This window comes from Salmo trutta, chromosome 5, assembly GCF_901001165.1.
Source record: "Salmo trutta chromosome 5, fSalTru1.1, whole genome shotgun sequence".
NCBI lineage: Eukaryota > Metazoa > Chordata > Actinopteri > Salmoniformes > Salmonidae > Salmo > Salmo trutta.
In genome coordinates, this window is record NC_042961.1 from 51,231,709 (window position 1) to 51,250,347 (window position 18,639).

Here is an 18,639-nt window from a genome sequence, read left to right on the forward strand (position 1 = left end):
AAAACACCTGAACTCATTTCCCTTTGCAAAATCAGCTGTATGTCTCTAGCTCACTGGCGAGAGGGCCCTGAATAGGCCAGTTGATTCTATGTTGCAAGTTCGCTACTGACAGCTTCATATATGCAGTCATTCTGCCGGAGCCAGTTGATTGAGTTGAAAGGCTACAATGTTGCACTTCACTACTGTTAGCTCAAGTCAAGACAGATAGAAAGAGCTCAAGTCAAGACAGATAGAAATAGCTCAAGTCAAGACAGATAGAAAGTGAGGCAGACAGGCAGAGTAGAGAGAGGAATGCAATTGAAAGAACCTGCATTTTAATTTCTGTTTTTATTTGTGGGATTACTGCAGGCTAGTTTAACTTAGTTGACAATTATAGGCCTACTGCTACATTGGCCTAGGCTATCTCTTAGTTCCATGCGCTCATTTCTTTAGCTGTCAATGGCTCACGGTGAATCAACGTTCCCATATGACAGAGGCTGGTGGTCTCCCATCAGTGTGATTTTAACTCTAGGATTTGTATCATTTTAATTTCGATTTGTACTATTAACCACGTGACAATGATTTTGAGAAACGAAACCGTAATTATTGAAATTAAACTGTTCCACGAAAATTCGCATATGAAAATAATAACTGTCAAACAGATCGGTAGAAATGGTAGGATAAATTGTAAGCTCCCCAAACTTAACTCACGCGCTGCCTAGGAATAGACAGTTGTGAACCGAGCGCACATTTCTTTGTACTGCATAATTACAACGGATATGTGTGTGTGTGTGAGAGAGAGATAACAAAAGGGGTGTTGTCACTAAGATTGTGCCTATTAAAACTGAGCACAAATGGACATCTATGCGATCCATTGCGGAGAAAAGCGTTCACCTCAATCCAGCACAAGGGGGCGAGAAGAGAAGAGAGAGGGAGAGAGACCCGACTTAACTCAACCTAAACTCTATACAGCAAGAGAATGTCCGACTCCAAACTCCCACAACTGAATAGATAAGAGAATATCATGATCAAAACATGTTCATGTATATCAGTAATGCAACAGAAAATAGTTTTTAATAGCAACACAAATTCTTTGTTTTACCATCTCATCAACAGGGGGTACTGGAGCACCTTCAGCACCCGTACTTCCCGCGGCTGTGTTGAATAAGTAATAAGAACATGTAATGTAATGTAATGCAAATAAACCACAAAAAGCAAATACATGTGCAAGGTAGTAGACAACCAATCATTATATTGGCACATCGCACGCTCACAAATCACCGATCACTGTATTTACAAAAATCCTTTCCTGAATGCAATCCACGATGTCATTCCTACGTTGTGCCACAAGGTGGCAGTATTGCTATACGTAAAAACACTGCGCAACCAACTGTCATACAATCAGAGGGGTTTGTTTATTTATTTTATTTCACCTTTATTTAACCAGGTAGGCCAGTTGAGAACAAGTTCTCATTTACAACTGCAACCCGGCCAAGATAAATAAAAACAGTGCGACAAAACCAAACAACACAGAGTTACACAGAAACAAACGTACAGTCAATAACACAATAGAAAAAAATCAATGTACAGTGTGTGCAAATGTAGAAGAGAAGGGAGGTAGGCAATAAATAGGCCATAGAGGCGAAATAATTACAATTTAGCATTAACACTGGAGTGATGGATGTGCAAATGATGATGTGCAATTTGAGATACTGGGGTGCAAAAGAGCAAGAGGGTAAGTAATAATATGGGGATGAGGTAGTTGGGTGTGCTATTTACAGATTGGCTAGGTACAGGTACAGTGATCGGTAAGCTGCTCTGACAGCTGATGCTTAAAGTTAGAGAGGGAGATATGACTCCAGCTTCAGTGATTTTTGCAATTCGTTCCAGTCATTGGCAGCAGAGAACTGTAAGGAAAGGCGGTCAAAGGAAGTGTTGGCTTTGGGGATGACCAGTGAGATATACCTGCTATAGCGCGTGCTACGGGTGGGTGTTGCTATGGTGACCAGTGAGCTGAGATAAGGCGGAGCTTTACCTAGCATAGACTTATAGATGACCTGGAGCCAGTGGGTTTGGTGACAAATATGTAGTGAGGGCCAGCCAACGAGAGCGTACAGGTCGCAGTGGTGGGTAGTATATGGGGCTTCAGTAACAAAACGGATGGCACTGTGATAGACTACATCCAATTTGCTGAGTAGAGTGTTGGAGGCTATTTTGTAGATGACATCGCTGAAGTCAAGGATCGGTAGGATAGTCAGTTTTACGAGGGTATGTTTGGCAGCGTGAGTGGAGGCTTTGTTGCAAAATAGGAAGCTGATTCTAGATTTAATTTTGGATTGGAGATGCTTAATGTGAGTCTGGAAGGAGAGTTTACAGTCTAACCAGACACCTAGGTATTTGTAGATGTCCACATATTCTATGTCAGAACCGTCCAGAGTAGTGATGCTAGTCGGGCGGGAGGGTGCGGGCAGCAATCGGTTGAAGAGCATGCACTTAGTTTTACTAGCATTTAAAAGCAGTTGGAAGCCTCGGAAGGAGAGTTGTATGGCATTGAAGCTCGTTTGGAGGTTTGTTAGCACAGTGTCCGAAGAAGGGCCAGAGGTATACAGAATGGTGTCGTCTGCGTAGCGGTGGATAGGAGAATCACCAGCAGCAAGAGCAACATCATTGATATATACAGGGGTATTCAGAAGGGTGGGGGAAACACCATCCGCAATGGAGGTCAGTGGTTAGGACAGGGTCCCCCGTTTTAGTTTTTACCCTAGCACTACACAGCTGATTAAAATAATCAAAGCGTGATGATGGGCAAGAACCATGCAGGATAAACCATGTTGTATGCCCCATGTAGGATACATTTTTATGCCTCTGACTGCAATCTGTTCACTTTGCTACCTGTATTGCAGGACATTTTCTTATGGGCTACATTTGTCTAAATTGCATAGGCCACAAATCTTTTAAGGTATGAAAAACAATGTTTTAATTCCTGTTTAACTAGGCCAAATCCATCTCTCATCTAGCCTGTTTAAAGGGACAATGCAAGTAACATAAATGTTGCTGCATTTTCAATAATGCAGATTGTTTTATTTTAGTCCTCTGCATATATTATCTATGGACAGTCAGTCACCCCTGTAAAACCTACTGTCTTGCAACATAATACAAAGACAAATGAAATTCAACATCAACAATAACCAAAGCAATTCCTAGACCAGTTTAATTTATTGGAAATGCAACAATTTAGCATCACAACAAGCCCACACACACACACAGTCTTATGAGGATTTCTGGAGCAAATTATCTCCCCAATATTTACAATATGAATAGGATTTAATCCAATCATAGAAACCTGAGGAGAGGGTGGGTCTCTACCTCTCCTGTAAAGTGAGACCCACCCACCTAACCCACACTCTCTGTTGTAGGGTCGGTAGAGAAGTAACGTTTTGGGGCATATAGAGACAGGAAAGAGTGAGAGCAGCAGGTGGGAGGTCTTAAAACTGCTAATTGACTGTGTTTTTGTCTCTCCAGTCTCTACGACCCACTGTCCCTGATTATCAACAGCCCACATGCAGGATAGACAATAGAAATAGAAGCTGTAGAAGGGGATGCCTGTTCTACTCATTCTAATTCTGTGAATAGAACACTGTAGTTGTCTCATTACGAACGTTGAGTTTGAGATCCATAGAGTGCAGTTGGGCTCTACCACAGTTTCATGTTTGATGTGTGTTTCATATGTCTTTGCTGACATGAGCACTCAGGGAAATATGATACTGGTCTCTCTCTCGCACGCACACACACACACACACCCCGATACACACACACACACACACACACTATAATAATACGTCTCAAGGGGCCCATTCTATTGATTTCTCTTTTTATCTCTAATCATTTAGACTATAATGGATGGAAACCAGGGCAACTCATCCCATCTCATTATATTGAGGAGTCTTTTCATTGTACTTCAATATCAAACACATGTCCATTTCTAAATATACCCCACTGAATAGACTGCCTTATGTATTATTACAGTAATACGACCCAATACTTACTGCATAATGATCACAGGAATTTATCAATTTTAGTAATTATCTTCCATGAGAGCACACACACTGCATTATGATCTGCTTTCCTGCCACTTTATTGTACCATAATGACTGGTCCTAGTGCCCTGTCTCCCCTCCAGGATGTACCACTAACCCCCGTGTCCCCTCTAGTGACTAGTCCTAGTGCCCTGTCTCTCCTCCAGGATGTACCACTAACCACCGTGTCCCCTAGTGACTGGTCCTAGTGCCCTGTCTCTCCTCCAGGATGTACCACTAACCACCGTGTCCCCTCTAGTGACTGGTCCTAGTGCCCTGTCTCTCCTCCAGGATGTACCACTAACCACCGTGTCCCCTCTAGTGACTGGTCCTAGTGCCCTGTCTCTCCTCCAGGATGTACCACTAACCACCGTGTCCCCTCTAGTGACTGGTCCTAGTGCCCTGTCTCTCCTCCAGGATGTACCACTAACCACCGTGTCCCCTCTAGTGACTGGTCCTAGTGCCCTGTCTCTCCTCCAGGATGTACCACCAACCACCGTGTCCCCTCTAGTGACTGGCCCTAGTGCCCTGTCTCTCCTCTAGGATGTACCACTAACCACCGTGTCCCCTCTAGTGACTGGTCCTAGTGCCCTGTCTCTCCTCCAGGATGTACCACTAACCACCGTGTCCCCTCTAGTGACTGGTCCTAGTGCCCTGTCTCTCCTCCAGGATGTACCACTAACCACCGTGTCCCCTCTAGTGACTGGTCCTAGTGCCCTGTCTCTCCTCCAGGATGTACCACTAACCACCGTGTCCCCTCTAGTGACTGGTCCTAGTGCCCTGTCTCTCCTCCAGGATGTACCACTAACCACCGTGTCCCCTCTAGTGACTGGTCCTAGTGCCCTGTCTCTCCTCCAGGATGTACCACTAACCACCGTGTCCCCTCTAGTGACTGACCCTAGTGCCCTGTCTCTCCTCCAGGATGTACCACTAACCACCGTGTCCCCTCTAGTGACTGGTCCTAGTGCCCTGTCTCTCCTCCAGGATGTACCACTAACCACCGTGTCCCCTCTAGTGACTGGTCCTAGTGCCCTGTCTCTCCTCCAGGATGTACCACTAACCACCGTGTCCCCTCTAGTGACTGGTCCTAGTGCCCTGTCTCTCCTCCAGGATGTACCACTAACCACGGTGTCCCCTCTAGTGACTGGTCCTAGTGCCCTGTCTCTCCTCCAGGATGTACCACTAACCACCGTGTCCCCTCTAGTGACTGGCCCTAGTGCCCTGTCTCTCCTCCAGGATGTACCACTAACCACCGTGTCCCCTCTAGTGACTGGTCCTAGTGCCCTGTCTCTCCTCCAGGATGTACCACTAACCACCGTGTCCCCTCTAGTGACTGACCCTAGTGCCCTGTCTCTCCTCCAGGATGTACCACTAACCACCGTGTCCCCTCTAGTGACTGGTCCTAGTGCCCTGTCTCTCCTCCAGGATGTACCACTAACGACCGTGTCCCCTCTAGTGACTGGCCCTAGTGCCCTGTCTCTCCTCCAGGATGTACCACTAACGACCGTGTCCCCTCTAGTGACTGACCCTAGTGCCCTGTCTCTCCTCCAGGATGTACCACTAACCACCGTGTCCCCTCTAGTGACTGGTCCTAGTGCCCTGTCTCTCCTCCAGGATGTACCACTAACCACCGTGTCCCCTCTAGTGACTGACCCTAGTGCCCTGTCTCTCCTCCAGGATGTACCACTAACCACCGTGTCCCCTCTAGTGACTGGTCCTAGTGCCCTGTCTCTCCTCCAGGATGTACCACTAACCACCGTGTCCCCTCTAGTGACTGGTCCTAGTGCCCTGTCTCTCCTCCAGGATGTACCACTAACCACCGTGTCCCCTCTAGTGACTGGTCCTAGTGCCCTGTCTCTCCTCCAGGGTGTACCACTAACCACCGTGTCCCCTCTAGTGACTGGTCCTAGTGCCCTGTCTCTCCTCCAGGATGTACCACTAACCACCGTGTCCCCTCTAGTGACTGGTCCCAGTGCCCTGTCTCTCCTCCAGGATGTACCACTAACCACCATGTCCCCTCTAGTGACTGACCCTAGTGCCCTGTCTCTCCTCCAGGATGTACCACTAACCACCGTGTCCCCTCTAGTGACTGGCCCTAGTGCCTTGTATCTCCTCCAGGATGTACCACTAACCACCGTGTCCCCTCTAGTGACTGGTCCTAGTGCCCTGTCTCTCCTCCAGGGTGTACCACTAACCACCATGTCCCCTCTAGTGACTGACCCTAGTGCCCTGTCTCTCCTCCAGGATGTACCACTAACCACCGTGTCCCCTCTAGTGACTGGTCCTAGTGCCCTGTCTCTCCTCCAGGATGTACCACTAACCACCGTGTCCCCTCTAGTGACTGACCCTAGTGCCCTGTCTCTCCTCCAGGATGTACCACTAACCACCGTGTCCCCTCTAGTGACTGACCCTAGTGCCCTGTCTCTCCTCCAGGATGTACCACTAACCACCGTGTCCCCTCTAGTGACTGACCCTAGTGCCCTGTCTCTCCTCCAGGATGTACCACTAACCACAGTGTCCCCTCTGGTGACTGGCCCTAGTGCCCTGTCTCTCCTCCAGGATGTACCACTAACCACCGTGTCCCCTCTAGTGACTGGTCCTAGTGCCCTGTCTCTCCTCCAGGATGTACCACTAACCACCGTGTCCCCTCTAGTGACTGACCCTAGTGCCCTGTCTCTCCTCCAGGATGTACCACTAACCACCGTGTCCCCTCTAGTGACTGGTCCTAGTGCCCTGTCTCTCCTCCAGGATGTACCACTAACCACCGTGTCCCCTCTAGTGACTGGTCCTAGTGCCCTGTCTCTCCTCCAGGATGTACCACTAACGACCGTGTCCCCTCTAGTGACTGGTCCTAGTGACCTGTCTCTCCTGCAGGATGTACCACTAACCACCGTGTCCCCTCTAGTGACTGGTCCTAGTGCCCTGTCTCTCCTCCAGGATGTACCACTAACCACCGTGTCCCCTCTAGTGACTGGCCCTAGTGACCTGTCTCTCCTCCAGGATGTACCACTAACCACCGTGTCCCCTCTAGTGACTGGCCCTAGTGCCCTGTCTCTCCTCCAGGATGTACCACTAACCACCGTGTCCCCTCTAGTGACTGGTCCTAGTGCCCTGTCTCTCCTCAAGGATGTACCACTAACCACCGTGTCCCCTCTAGTGACTGGTCCTAGTGCCCTGTCTCTCCTCCAGGATGTACCACTAACCACCGTGTCCCCTCTAGTGACTGGTCCTAGTGCCCTGTCTCTCCTCCAGGATGTACCACTAACCACCGTGTCCCCTCTAGTGACTGGTCCTAGTGCCCTGTCTCTCCTCCAGGGTGTACCACTAACCACCGTGTCCCCTCTAGTGACTGGTCCTAGTGCCCTGTCTCTCCTCCAGGATGTACCACTAACCACCGTGTCCCCTCTAGTGACTGGTCCTAGTGCCCTGTATCTCCTCCAGGATGTACAACGTGGAGCCTCCACATTTTGTTATCTTGTAGGAAGCAGTCACTCCCCGTTGCTGACCTATACTTATCTAGAACTGGGCTAATAACTCGCTAACTAGAAAAGAATATCAGCAAATGTGCACATGCACAGCTCTGATCTGAACTGATCTGAAAAGCGCGCTCACTCACAGGTGATTGAAAGACCTATTATGGGCTACCCCGGCCAACAGAATTATACTCTGTTTCGATTTGGCTCTGCCTACAACAAAATCAGACTCTATCTTGCAAAGTTAGATTTGTTTCGGTTTGTTGCATTGGAAAGGGGCTGATATAATGTTGATTCGATCACAGAAAAAACGTTGATGTATATAGTGCTAACTAATGGGGGGAACTCAGTGACGTTCAGTCTCTTGTGTCTCTGCGCGGCCTGGCAAGTCTTCTGCGCGGCAGTCCTGGAGGAGGTGCGTGGCTGCGCACACACTCAGAATTCCCATAGTGGACGCTAGCTAAATGCTAACATGAGCAAGCGAACATAAACTAATTGCAATGACAGATATTCCAGCTCATAAAGTTCTACAACTATCTCAAAAGGCTACTCACAATTTTCTGCATGCACAAAACAAATATTAGACAGCAAGGCTCTTGTTCCAGGAGAGGATTGATTGGCTTGATCTTGCCGTCTAGCCACTTAGCTAGCAAGTTAGCAAACCAGATACATAGTTGGAGTGCTGAGCTGGAGATCATTTCTTTGTCACATCTTAGATAACTTCTAGCTAGTTATAAACAGTGGCGTAGCACGTACCCCCGCAGCCCCCATTGTTCTACCAGACATGGCGAGGGGCGTGATTCGGCACAAGGCAAAACCAAGCTCCTTTACCAAGTTCCTAACTTCAACATTATGAAGCTTGGGCCCAATTCCTAATGGCACCCTATTCCCTATATAGTGCATTACTTTTGACCAGGGCTCATTGTGCTCTGGTCAAAAGTAGTACACTATGTAGGGAATAGGGTGCCATTTGGGACTCAATCAACCTTGCTCTCTACAGTGAAGGTATCTAGTCTGCTCCACACAGTACATAGGTAGATGGGCCAAGGTGGCTCAACAGTTACAGCCACCTGATTCCTGGGCCCCAGGGCAGTGATAAGAGCGACCAGATGGGTTGTTGTCCTCATATCTCAGTCTGGGTCAGAGCCTGTCCCATACCGGGTCTTGCCTAGACAGAGCAGTCTACTTCCACATCCCAAATGACACACTAGTCCCTATATAGTGCACTACTTTTGACCAGAGCCCTACTGGCTACTATGTAGGGAATAGAGTGCCATTTGGGACGCCGTCTACTTGTCTGTTAGCCCCTATTCACTTCCCTGCTAATGACAGTGATCTCATTCTGTTCTGGGGGGTTAGTGGGTGCAGATACTTCACTACTGTCACTCACTGTACCTGCTGCTTATTATAGCTCTGCTGAGAGAGATACGGAGACAGTGACAGAAGCAGTCAGAGAGACAGTGACAGAAGCAGTCAGAGAGACAGTGACAGAGGCAGTCAGAGAGACAGTGACAGAGGCAGTCAGAGAGACAGTGACAGAGGCAGTCAGAGAGACAGTGACAGTCAGAGAGACAGTGACAGAGGCAGTCAGAGAGACAGTGACAGAGGCAGTCAGAGAGACAGTGACAGAGGCAGTCAGAGAGACAGTGACAGAGGCAGTCAGAGAGACAGTGACAGAGGCAGTCAGAGAGACAGTGACAGTCAGAGAGACAGTCAGAGAGGCAGTCAGACAGAGGCAGTCAGACAGAGGCAGTCAGACAGAGGCAGTCAGACAGAGGCAGTCAGACAGAGGCAGTCAGACAGAGGCAGAGTGTGTCAGACAGAGGCAGAGTGTGTCAGACAGAGGCAGAGTGTGTCAGACAGAGGCAGAGTGTGTCAGAGGCAGAGTGTGTCAGACAAAGAGACAGAGAGAGAGAAAGAAGGCAAGGTAGAAAATGGAAGCATTTGATCGGGATATGGGGGAAGGTTTGCTCCATGTAGGGTCTCCCTTGGGAACTCTCTCTAGCTCGTCAGCTGAGGTAGCTCGCTATACACACAGTAGATAAACGTTCCTTCCATCCTTCCGCTCCCTCTCTTTATTGTTGAGGATGTCACAGTAGCTGTGGAGAGCTGGGTTAGACATCACCTGGAGAGAGAGAGTAAGAAAGAAAGAAAGAAAGAAAGAAAGAAAGAAAGAAAGAAAGAAAGAAAGAAAGAAAGAAAGAAAGAAAGAAAGACAGAAAGAAGGAAAGACAGATAGATATATAGATAGAAAGAGAAAGAAAGATAACGAAAGAGAATTAAAGAAAGAGATAAAGAAAGAGAGAGAGAGAAAGAAAGAGAGAGAAAAAGTTTCATTCCAGTTCTAGTACATTCTTGATTGTCCATTCGAGAGGGGTATCAATCTAACTAGATGTCACTGAGTTTAATCTCTACTAACTTCATAGCAAATTTCAGTAAGTGGCTTATTCATTGTACAATGACACACCCCAAAAATATGTGAACTGCAAAAGCGCTTCTCAAAAAAAGGGTTTTTAATCGATACTGAACAATGGACCCAACAAGAGGCAAAATGAGATGTTAAAAACATTATTGTTTCTAAAACACTTTACTCCCAGGTGACCAATCATATGATCCGATCTTGGGTAACCAATCATGTGGTCTGATCTTTATGAGTGAGTGGGTGAGACACAGAAAAAATCACACCTGCCTTACAACATCTTAGACGTTAACAGAGGGTTTTGGTTAGTGATTTACAGAAGAGGAGGGAAGGGATTTTTTACGAAACCTCCAACCCTTTGACTGTAGCAGTGAGAGGACCCGAGTTGGGCATGTACACACACACGCACGCACGCACGCACGCACGCTTAACACTAACAAAGGGATGATCTGTATCAAGTATGAACACACACTAAAGCGGACACAAGCTGTTAATGAGCTTTTGTTTAATCTCACACACACACACACAGCAAGGTTGTGCACTGCTTATCAACTGAATTACCCTTATAGGTTTCATCTGAATGGATAGACAATAATCTTGTTAAGCACAATAAAAAGGGTTATGGAGGGAGGGGGGGTCATATGATAACATCACACCATATTCTCCTACCAATGCACGTCCACGGCAGGAAGCATATTCTTTTCCTATACCAGTTAGAATAAAAAAATCTGTCACATTATAATCCTGAGTAAAAAATCTTTCCAAATGAAATAGTGTTTAAAGCTCTTGTAATAGCTCTCTCCTCCTTCCATTCCTCCTTACTGCCCTGGTAGAGTCCTCTCCACTTCCTTCAAACCCGGGCTATGATACCCTCACACCCTACTGTCTACTCCCATCCCCATCTACCAGGGTCCTATGACCCCCTCTCTAGTCAAGCTAGCTCCTAGTTCTCCATGTCTGACTCTTAACCAGCTGATCCCTTCTTCTCAGAGCCAATGTTTCTCAAAGGAGGAGGAGGAGAATAGGGAGGAGGATAGGGAGGAGGGAGAATAGGGAGGGGAGGAGGAGAATAGGGAGGAGGGAGAATATGGAGGGGAGGAGAATAGGGAGGGGAAGAGAATAGGGAGGGGTAGAAGGAGGAGAATAGGGAGGGGGAGAAGGAGGAGAATAGGGAGGAGGAGAATAGGGAGGAGGAGAAGGAGGAGAATAGGGAGGGGAGGAGGAGGAGAATAGGGAGGGGAGGAGAATAGGGAGGGGAAGAGAATAGGGAGGGGTAGAAGGAGGAGAATAGGGAGGGGGAGAAGGAGGAGAATAGGGAGGAGGAGGAGAATAGGGAGGGGAGGAGAATAGGGAGGGGAAGAGAATAGGGAGGGGTAGAAGGAGGAGAATAGGGAGGGGGAGAAGGAGGAGAATAGGGAGGAGGAGAATAGGGAGGAGGAGAAGGAGGAGAATAGGGAGGAGAGGAGGAGGAGAATAGGGAGGGGAGGAGGAGGAGAATAGCGAGGGGAGGAGAATAGGGAGGAGGAGGAGAATAGGGAGGAGGAGGAGAATAGGGATGGGGAGAAGGAGGAAGTTGAGGCTCTTGCTTCAGTTTTTCCAACCCCCTGCCAGCTAGAATGCTAGACTCCACCACCTGTCTCACACAGGTGAGCCGATGGGTACTCTCTCTTCTCCTCCAACACCCCCCCTCGCTGTCTTGTCTCTCTGTCTTCTCTCCTCCTTTCTCTGATCCTAGCCTATCAAATCAAATCAAATTGTATTCGTCACATGCTTTGTAAACAACATGTGTAGACTAACAGTGATATGCTTACGGGCCCTTCCCAACAATGCAGAGAGAGGAAAAAAGAGAACATAGAAAAATAATAACATGAGGAATAAATACACAATGCGGAACGAGAATGTGGCTAAATGCACAGGAGACCAGTCCGAGTCAATGTGCAGAGGTACAAGGTCGTTGAGGTAGATATGTACATATAGGTAGGGATAAAGTGACTAGGCAACAGGACAGATAATAAACAGTAGCAGCAACGTACTGTATGTGACGAGTCAAAAGAGTTAGTGCAAAAAAGGGTCAATGCAAATAGTTAAATAGTTAACCAATAGCTAACCTGACTAATTATTTTGCGATCTTATGGCTTGGGAGTAGAAGCTGTTCAGGGTCCTGTTGGTTCCAGACTTGCTGCATCAGTACCGCTTGCTGTGCGATAGCAGAGAGAACAGTCTATGACTTGGGTAGCTGGAGTCTTTGACCATTTTTAGGCCCTACATCTGACACTTCCTGGTTTGGAGTTCCTGGATGGCAAAGATGGGCTGTACGCACTACCCTCTGTAGCGCCTTGCGGTCAGATGCCAAGCAGTTGCCATACCAAGCAGTGATGCAGCCAGTCAAGATGCTCTCAATGGTGCAGTTGTAAATCTTTTCAGCCTCCTGAGGGGGAAGAGGCGTTGTTAAGCCTTCTTCATGACTGTGTTGGTGTGTGGACCACGATAGTTTCTTAGTGATGTGGACACTGAGGAACTCAACCCGCTCCACTACAGCCCCGTCGATGTGGAGGGGGGGTGTGCTCGAGCCCTTCATTTCCTGTAGTCCACGATCAGCTCTTCTGTCTTGATGACGTTGGGGGTTGATGTCCTGGTACCACACTACCAGGTCACAGACACCCTCCTTATAGGCTGTCTCATCGTCGTGTCGCCAGCAAACTTAAGGATGGTGTTGGAGTCGTGCGCGGCCACACAGTCGTGGGTGAACAGGGAGTAGAGGAGGGGACTAAGCACGCACCCCTGAGGGGCCTCCGTGTTGTGGATCAGTGTGGCAGATGCCTACCCCCACCACCTGGACGTGGTGCCTCAGGAAGTCCAGGATCCAGTTGCAGAGGGAGTTCAGTCCCAGAGTCCTGAGCTTAGTGATGAGCTTGGAGGGCACAATGGTGTTGAACGCTGAGCTGTAGACATTTAACAGCATTCTCACTTAGGTGTTCCTCTTGTCCAGGTGGGAGAGAGCAGTGTGGAGTGCAATAGAGATTGCATCATCTGTGGATCTGTTGGGGCGGTATGCGACTTGGAGTGGGTTGATGTGAGCCATGATCAGCCTTTCAAAGCATTTCATGGCTACAGATGTGGGTGCTACGTGTAGTCATGCGATAGTCATTTAGACAGGTTACCTTGGCGTTCTTGTCCACATGGTCTATGGTGGTCTGCTTGAAACGTAGGTATTACACACTGGGTAAAGAAGAGTTTGAAAATGTCAGTTGCCTCTTTCTTTCATCCTATCTGAAGTTAGTGACCCCCGTACAGAGATAATTACAGCTAAGTGGTATTTAGCTTCTCTAAATCTAACAAATTGAATCGGAATGAAGTCAAATAAACGGGATGGCGCTTCTTGAACCATGGAACCAGCAGCTTAGGAATTAATACTGTGGGATCCCTCTGAGCTTTTACCAGAGACCAAGGCTGTGTCTCAAATGGAACCCTGTGGGCCCTGGTCAAAAGTAGTGCACTATATAAGGAATAGGGTGCGATTTGGGATGCATGACATTAATCGCTAATAAAGATGCACTCCAGGATCTTAAAGCACAACAAATTGTATTCATAACATATCATGCAAAAATATATAACGATTATGATAATAATAATTTGCAGGACGTAACATATCACACAAACTGGATGACATAGTACACAATTTAATGGCTTAGTACACAAAAAACGGGGACCACTTTTGGCTCATGAGCACCACTTTCAAAACTACTGGCTGAAATTATACAATGGTTTGAGAGTGCATCTTTAGCAGAATCATCTTGAATATGTATAATCTATTAATATCTAATATTCTATTCACATTTGAACTATTACTAATCTATTAATAAAATGTTTGATCTGTAGTTACAGCAACACTAAAGTGGTGTGTATCTTACACACATCACATCACACACGGCCTGGGCTGGCGTGCCTGGTTGTCCCGTCCTGTCTGTTGGCACACTCTCTGTTCTGACAGATGGTGGCGAGGGCTTCAGCTTCCCCGTACCTCTTCCTTCCTACCTGTCCCTTCCTATCTCCCCCCTTTCTCTTAGTATCTCCCCTCTTACTTCCCCCCTTCCTCTTAGTACCCCCCTCCTCTCCGGCCCCTCCTACCTCCCACTTCCTCTGAGTACCCCCATCTAAATAATAATTATTATTATTATTATTGGTTGTCCCATCCTGTCCTAAATAGGTTTGCAAAATACCGGGAATAAGCAGCAATCCTCCAAACAGGATTTCTCGAAACCAGGAAAGTTCACGGAATTCTCTAACCCTGACTGTTGGCACAGGCTCTGATCTGACAGATGGTGGGGTGGCTTCAGAGGCGTGCCCACCCACGCCCTCCTACCCCGTCCAACATCTCCCCTCCTACCTCCTCTCCCACATCCTACCTCCCTTTTCCTACTTCTCCCGCACCCTACCACCTTCCTCCTACCGCAACCTCCTCTTAGTGTCCCCCCTCCTACCGCCCCCTTCCTCTTAGTATCCCCCCTTCTACCACCCCCTTCCTCTTAGTATCCCCCCTTCTACCGCCCCCTTCCTCTTAGTATCTTAGTGTCCCCCTTTCAACCGCCCCTTCCTCTTAGTATCCCCCCTCCTACCACCCCCTGAGGAAAAATACATGTGGACAGTTATTCTAGCATCTTCAAATTGCGCAAGTTGCATCCTTGAGTTGCATGTTCGGTTAAGATGAACTGCCATACTCTAAATGTGATTTTTCTGTCATTTTGAGCACTGTGGGTGGACGCCCTAATCAGGTTACACACCCAATGCATATGAGTCTGGTACATTTCTAAAAAGTCCGGTAAATGTAAATGCTGCCAGTCAAATGTCCGGCGCCACATTTTCCTAACGGAAAACCTGATTTATACCCACTGGTATCTGAGTGGTTGCTGAGATCATGTTATCATGTTTTCTACCCTTCCTTCCAGCACCCCTGAAGGGGATACCCAAAGCCCCGTTCCGCAGCCCCACCACCCCCAGCATGTTCAGCCCCCCCAGCAACCGCACACCCATCGCCCCAGCACGGACACCCCTGCGCAAGGAGAGGGGGGTCAAGGTGACTAAGGGGGCTTAACAAGTGGCATGGGTTGTGTCCCAAATGGCACCCTATTCCCTACATAGTGTGTGTTGAAATGTGTCAAGAGAAGCTGATGCACATTATTCTCTGTTCTCCAGTTGTTAGACATCTCAGAGCTGGATATGGTGGGAGCTGGTAGAGAGGCAAAGAGGAGAAGAAAGACTTTGGGTAACTGCCTTTTCTATTTCCATCTATCCCTCTCTAGCTAGCAGTCTTCACTGTTGTTCACCATCCTTCAGACTCACTGACTCGTATTAATTGATTATCTGCTAGTGGTATTTTCTACAACATTCAGGACAAGAAAAGTTGAGTCTTCACTTAAACCACTTATGGCCTTCTCTCTGTGTCTCTCTGTGTGTACAGAAACAGAGGCTGGGGAGAAAGCTGCTAAAGAGGAGGCTGTGGTGGAGAACGCTACACCAGACTATGCTGCTGGACTGGTATCTACACAGGTAGGTACACTAACTCGGTGTCACGTGCACACGCTCGCTCGGTGTCACGAGCGCACGCTCGCTCGGTGTCACTCGTGCACGCTCGCTCGGTGTCACTCGCGCACGCTCGCTCGGTGTCGCACGCGCACACACACTAACTCACACAATGTAATGCAACTTATACAGCGGTTTTGACCCACTTCTCCTGTGTTTCAGAAACTGGGTGCATTGAACAACGAGAGCGCCCTGCCGTCTACGAGCTACCTGCCGTCTACCCCCAGTATGGTCCCCTCCACTTCCTACATTCCCAGTTCAGAGACACAGCCAGGTGAGACACCTACAGAGCTGTTACTCAGATCTCAGGGTAACCCTCCATTTGGCTAGCCTGGGTATCAGTCGGTTTGTGCTAACATTCCACTCCTTGCACTCCAGACAAGTTTTCTGTAGTTACTCCTATCCAATCTTCTCAGATTGGCAGAGTGATATAGCGATAGTCTCATGTCGATAACTGGTACTTCATTCTAGCGAACGCAGGTGGTTTGGGACGTGACGCCCTGCAGTCGGGTCGCCAGCCTGAGGAGTCAGCCACACCCGGCGCTGCCGTCACCAGCACCCACCCGGGCCAGTTCAAACAGAGGACGCCCATGTACAACGCCAGCAACACTGCCACCAGCCCCACCGCCCCCGCCTCGCCCAGCATGCCAGCCAGCACCCCCGCCAGCAGCAACGGACCCCCGGCTGCCGCCACCGCCACGCAGCCCGAGACCCCCACCACACAGCCCCCCCAGCCCCCGACGCCCACGCCCCAGCAGCCCCAGCCCAAGAAGAACCTCTCGCTCACGGTGAGTTGGCTCAAGGCGTCATTGGGACTTCCAATATCCACACTAGTATTCTACTTAGAATAACCATTATATTGGGCGAGCGTTCTAATCTGGACTACTTACTATGTGAGACTGCTATGCTTACATACAAACATTGACTGTAGAGATTGTAGTACGGTATGTGGAATGGTGGTTTACTTGCAATGGCTGATGTGTGGTTGTTTTACCTACCTTAGTGGTGTGTAACCTCTGTGCCGCTGTGTGTAACCTCTGTGCCGCTGTGTGTAACCTCTGTGTGTAACCTCAGAGAGACCAGATGTATGCTGCTCAGGAAATGTTCAAGACGGCCAACAAGGTTACCAGACCAGAGAAAGCGCTCATCCTGGGCTTCATGGCCGGATCCAGAGGTACTGTACTGCTTTCGGCAAAATACTCCCTCATTTTAGTAAAAAGTAATAGCTTTTTGCAATGGATTAGAAATATTCCCTGGAGTATGTCCACCTAGTCGTATACTGTGAGTTTAACATACTAGTAATGTTTTAGTAATGTGGATATGTGCAAGCCCTCTGGTGGGGGTCGAATCTAAGCCTAACTGGCTATTTACTCACATGTACATGTGTACACAAACACACCTTCTAACACTCTTACCCTCACTGCTAGTTGAAAATGTCTGACTTCTACCATATCACCACAAAACGTCTCTAACTGATCTATCCCCTCCTCCTCCAGAGAACCCCTCTACCCTAACACTCTAGAACATCTAACTGATCTATCCCCTCCTCCTCCAGAGAACCCTTCTACCCTAACACTCTAGAACATCTAACTGATCTATCCCCTGCTCTTCCAGAGAACCCTACTACCCTAACACTCTAGAACGTCTGACTGATCTATTCCCTCCTCCTCCAGAGAACCCATCTACCATAACACTCTAGAACATCTAACTGATCTATCCCCTCCTCCTCCTCCAGAGAACCATTCTACCCTAACACTCTAGAACATCTAACTGATCTATCCCCTCCTCCTCCAGAGAACCCTTCTACCCTTCTACCCTAACACTCTAGAACATCTAACTGATCTATCCCCTCCTCCTTCTCCAGAGAACCCATGTCCGGAGCAGGGGGACATTATCCAGATAAAGCTGAGTGAACACACAGAGATCCTTCCCAAGGCGGATGGCACGGGCAGCACCACCATGCTGGTGGACACAGTGTTTGAGATGAACTACTCCACAGGACAGTGGACCCTCCTCAAGAAGTACAAACCACTCACCAACGCCTCCTGAGGTGGCTGCTGGCCTGCCTGTCGGGACTAAACATGCATGCATGCATGCATACATACATACATACATACATACATACATACATACATACATACATACATACATACATACATACATACATACATACATACATACATACATACATACATACATACATACATACATACATACATACATTTGCAAGCATACATTTGCAAGCATCAACACACAGACCAAATCCTCCTCTGGTGGACAGGGACTTGTCACACACACACTTGTGCATACACACATGGGCCAAATTCAGTGTGTGAGGGGCTAGGGAGGGTTTAGTGGGAGGGATAGGGGGGTACAGGTTAAGGGGGTATGGCTCCCTCTTTCAAAGTTCCTGCATTGCCAGGCAGGGGGGATACTCAAAACTTTTTCCCCCCCATTGGTTTGTTTTTCTGTTTTTGTTTATATGTCCCCTCAGATTCCTGAATGTTTGGTAAGGGGAGGGGTACAAAGTTATACCTTATTTTGATAAGACAACTTAACACTTGCTTTACTATTAAAGGTACAAGCATGCCACACTATGTCAAGAGAAAGTCGTTATTACAACTGTCCGTGTTTTTCATTGTGATAAGGTAAATAATGGGACGTTTGCAGCTTACTACTTACCTTACCAAGAAGGGAAGTTAATAAAGTGAAAACATGTTCAGATTCCAGAGTGTTTAACATAAGTCCTTCAGAATATCTCTCTCTAAGATCATGATGATTAGGGTAAAGTTGGTCTATGGTAAAGACGCACTGTTGACAGCTTCGTCCACCCTGATCTGTCGGATTACTCTTCAAGACAGGAAGTTCAGGCAACGGGGGTTGCACTAGCATGACGACACCTGTCGTAAGACAATGCAGTCTCACTGGTATTCAGTGGCGGCTTGTCCATTAGCGTGTTGGGGGCGGCACCCTATAGTCCAAAATAAAGTATGTTTAAAACACTCATAAGTGCTGTAGCCTTTACATTTTACGGTTTAAATACACTGCTCAAAAAAATAAAGGGAACACTAAAATAACACATCCTAGATCTGAATGAATGAAATAATCTTAT

At 47.8% G+C, this 18,639-nt stretch overlaps 1 protein-coding gene across 1 annotated transcript; it reads left to right on the forward strand.

Moving 5' to 3' along the window:
• The first annotated feature begins 14,847 nt into the window (after positions 1–14,847).
• On the forward strand, positions 14,848–17,714 carry LOC115194419 (negative elongation factor A). Its single transcript, XM_029754104.1, has 7 exons — positions 14,848–15,021; positions 15,141–15,210; positions 15,406–15,494; positions 15,690–15,801; positions 15,999–16,315; positions 16,602–16,701; positions 17,392–17,714. The coding sequence occupies exons 1-7, from the start codon at positions 14,863–14,865 to the stop codon at positions 17,574–17,576; spliced, it is 1,032 nt and encodes a 343-aa protein (XP_029609964.1). The 5' UTR covers positions 14,848–14,862; the 3' UTR covers positions 17,577–17,714.
• Positions 17,715–18,639: the final 925 nt, after the last annotated feature.

Coding starts and splice junctions, on each gene's coding strand:
- LOC115194419 (XM_029754104.1), top strand. CDS start 14,863: ATGTTATCATGTTTTCTACCCTTCCTTCCAGCACCCCTGAAGGGGATA. Junction 16,316..16,601: donor AGAAGAACCTCTCGCTCACG/GTGAGTTGGCTC, acceptor GTGTAACCTCAG/AGAGACCAGATGTATGCTGC. Junction 16,702..17,391: donor CTTCATGGCCGGATCCAGAG/GTACTGTACTGC, acceptor CTCCTTCTCCAG/AGAACCCATGTCCGGAGCAG.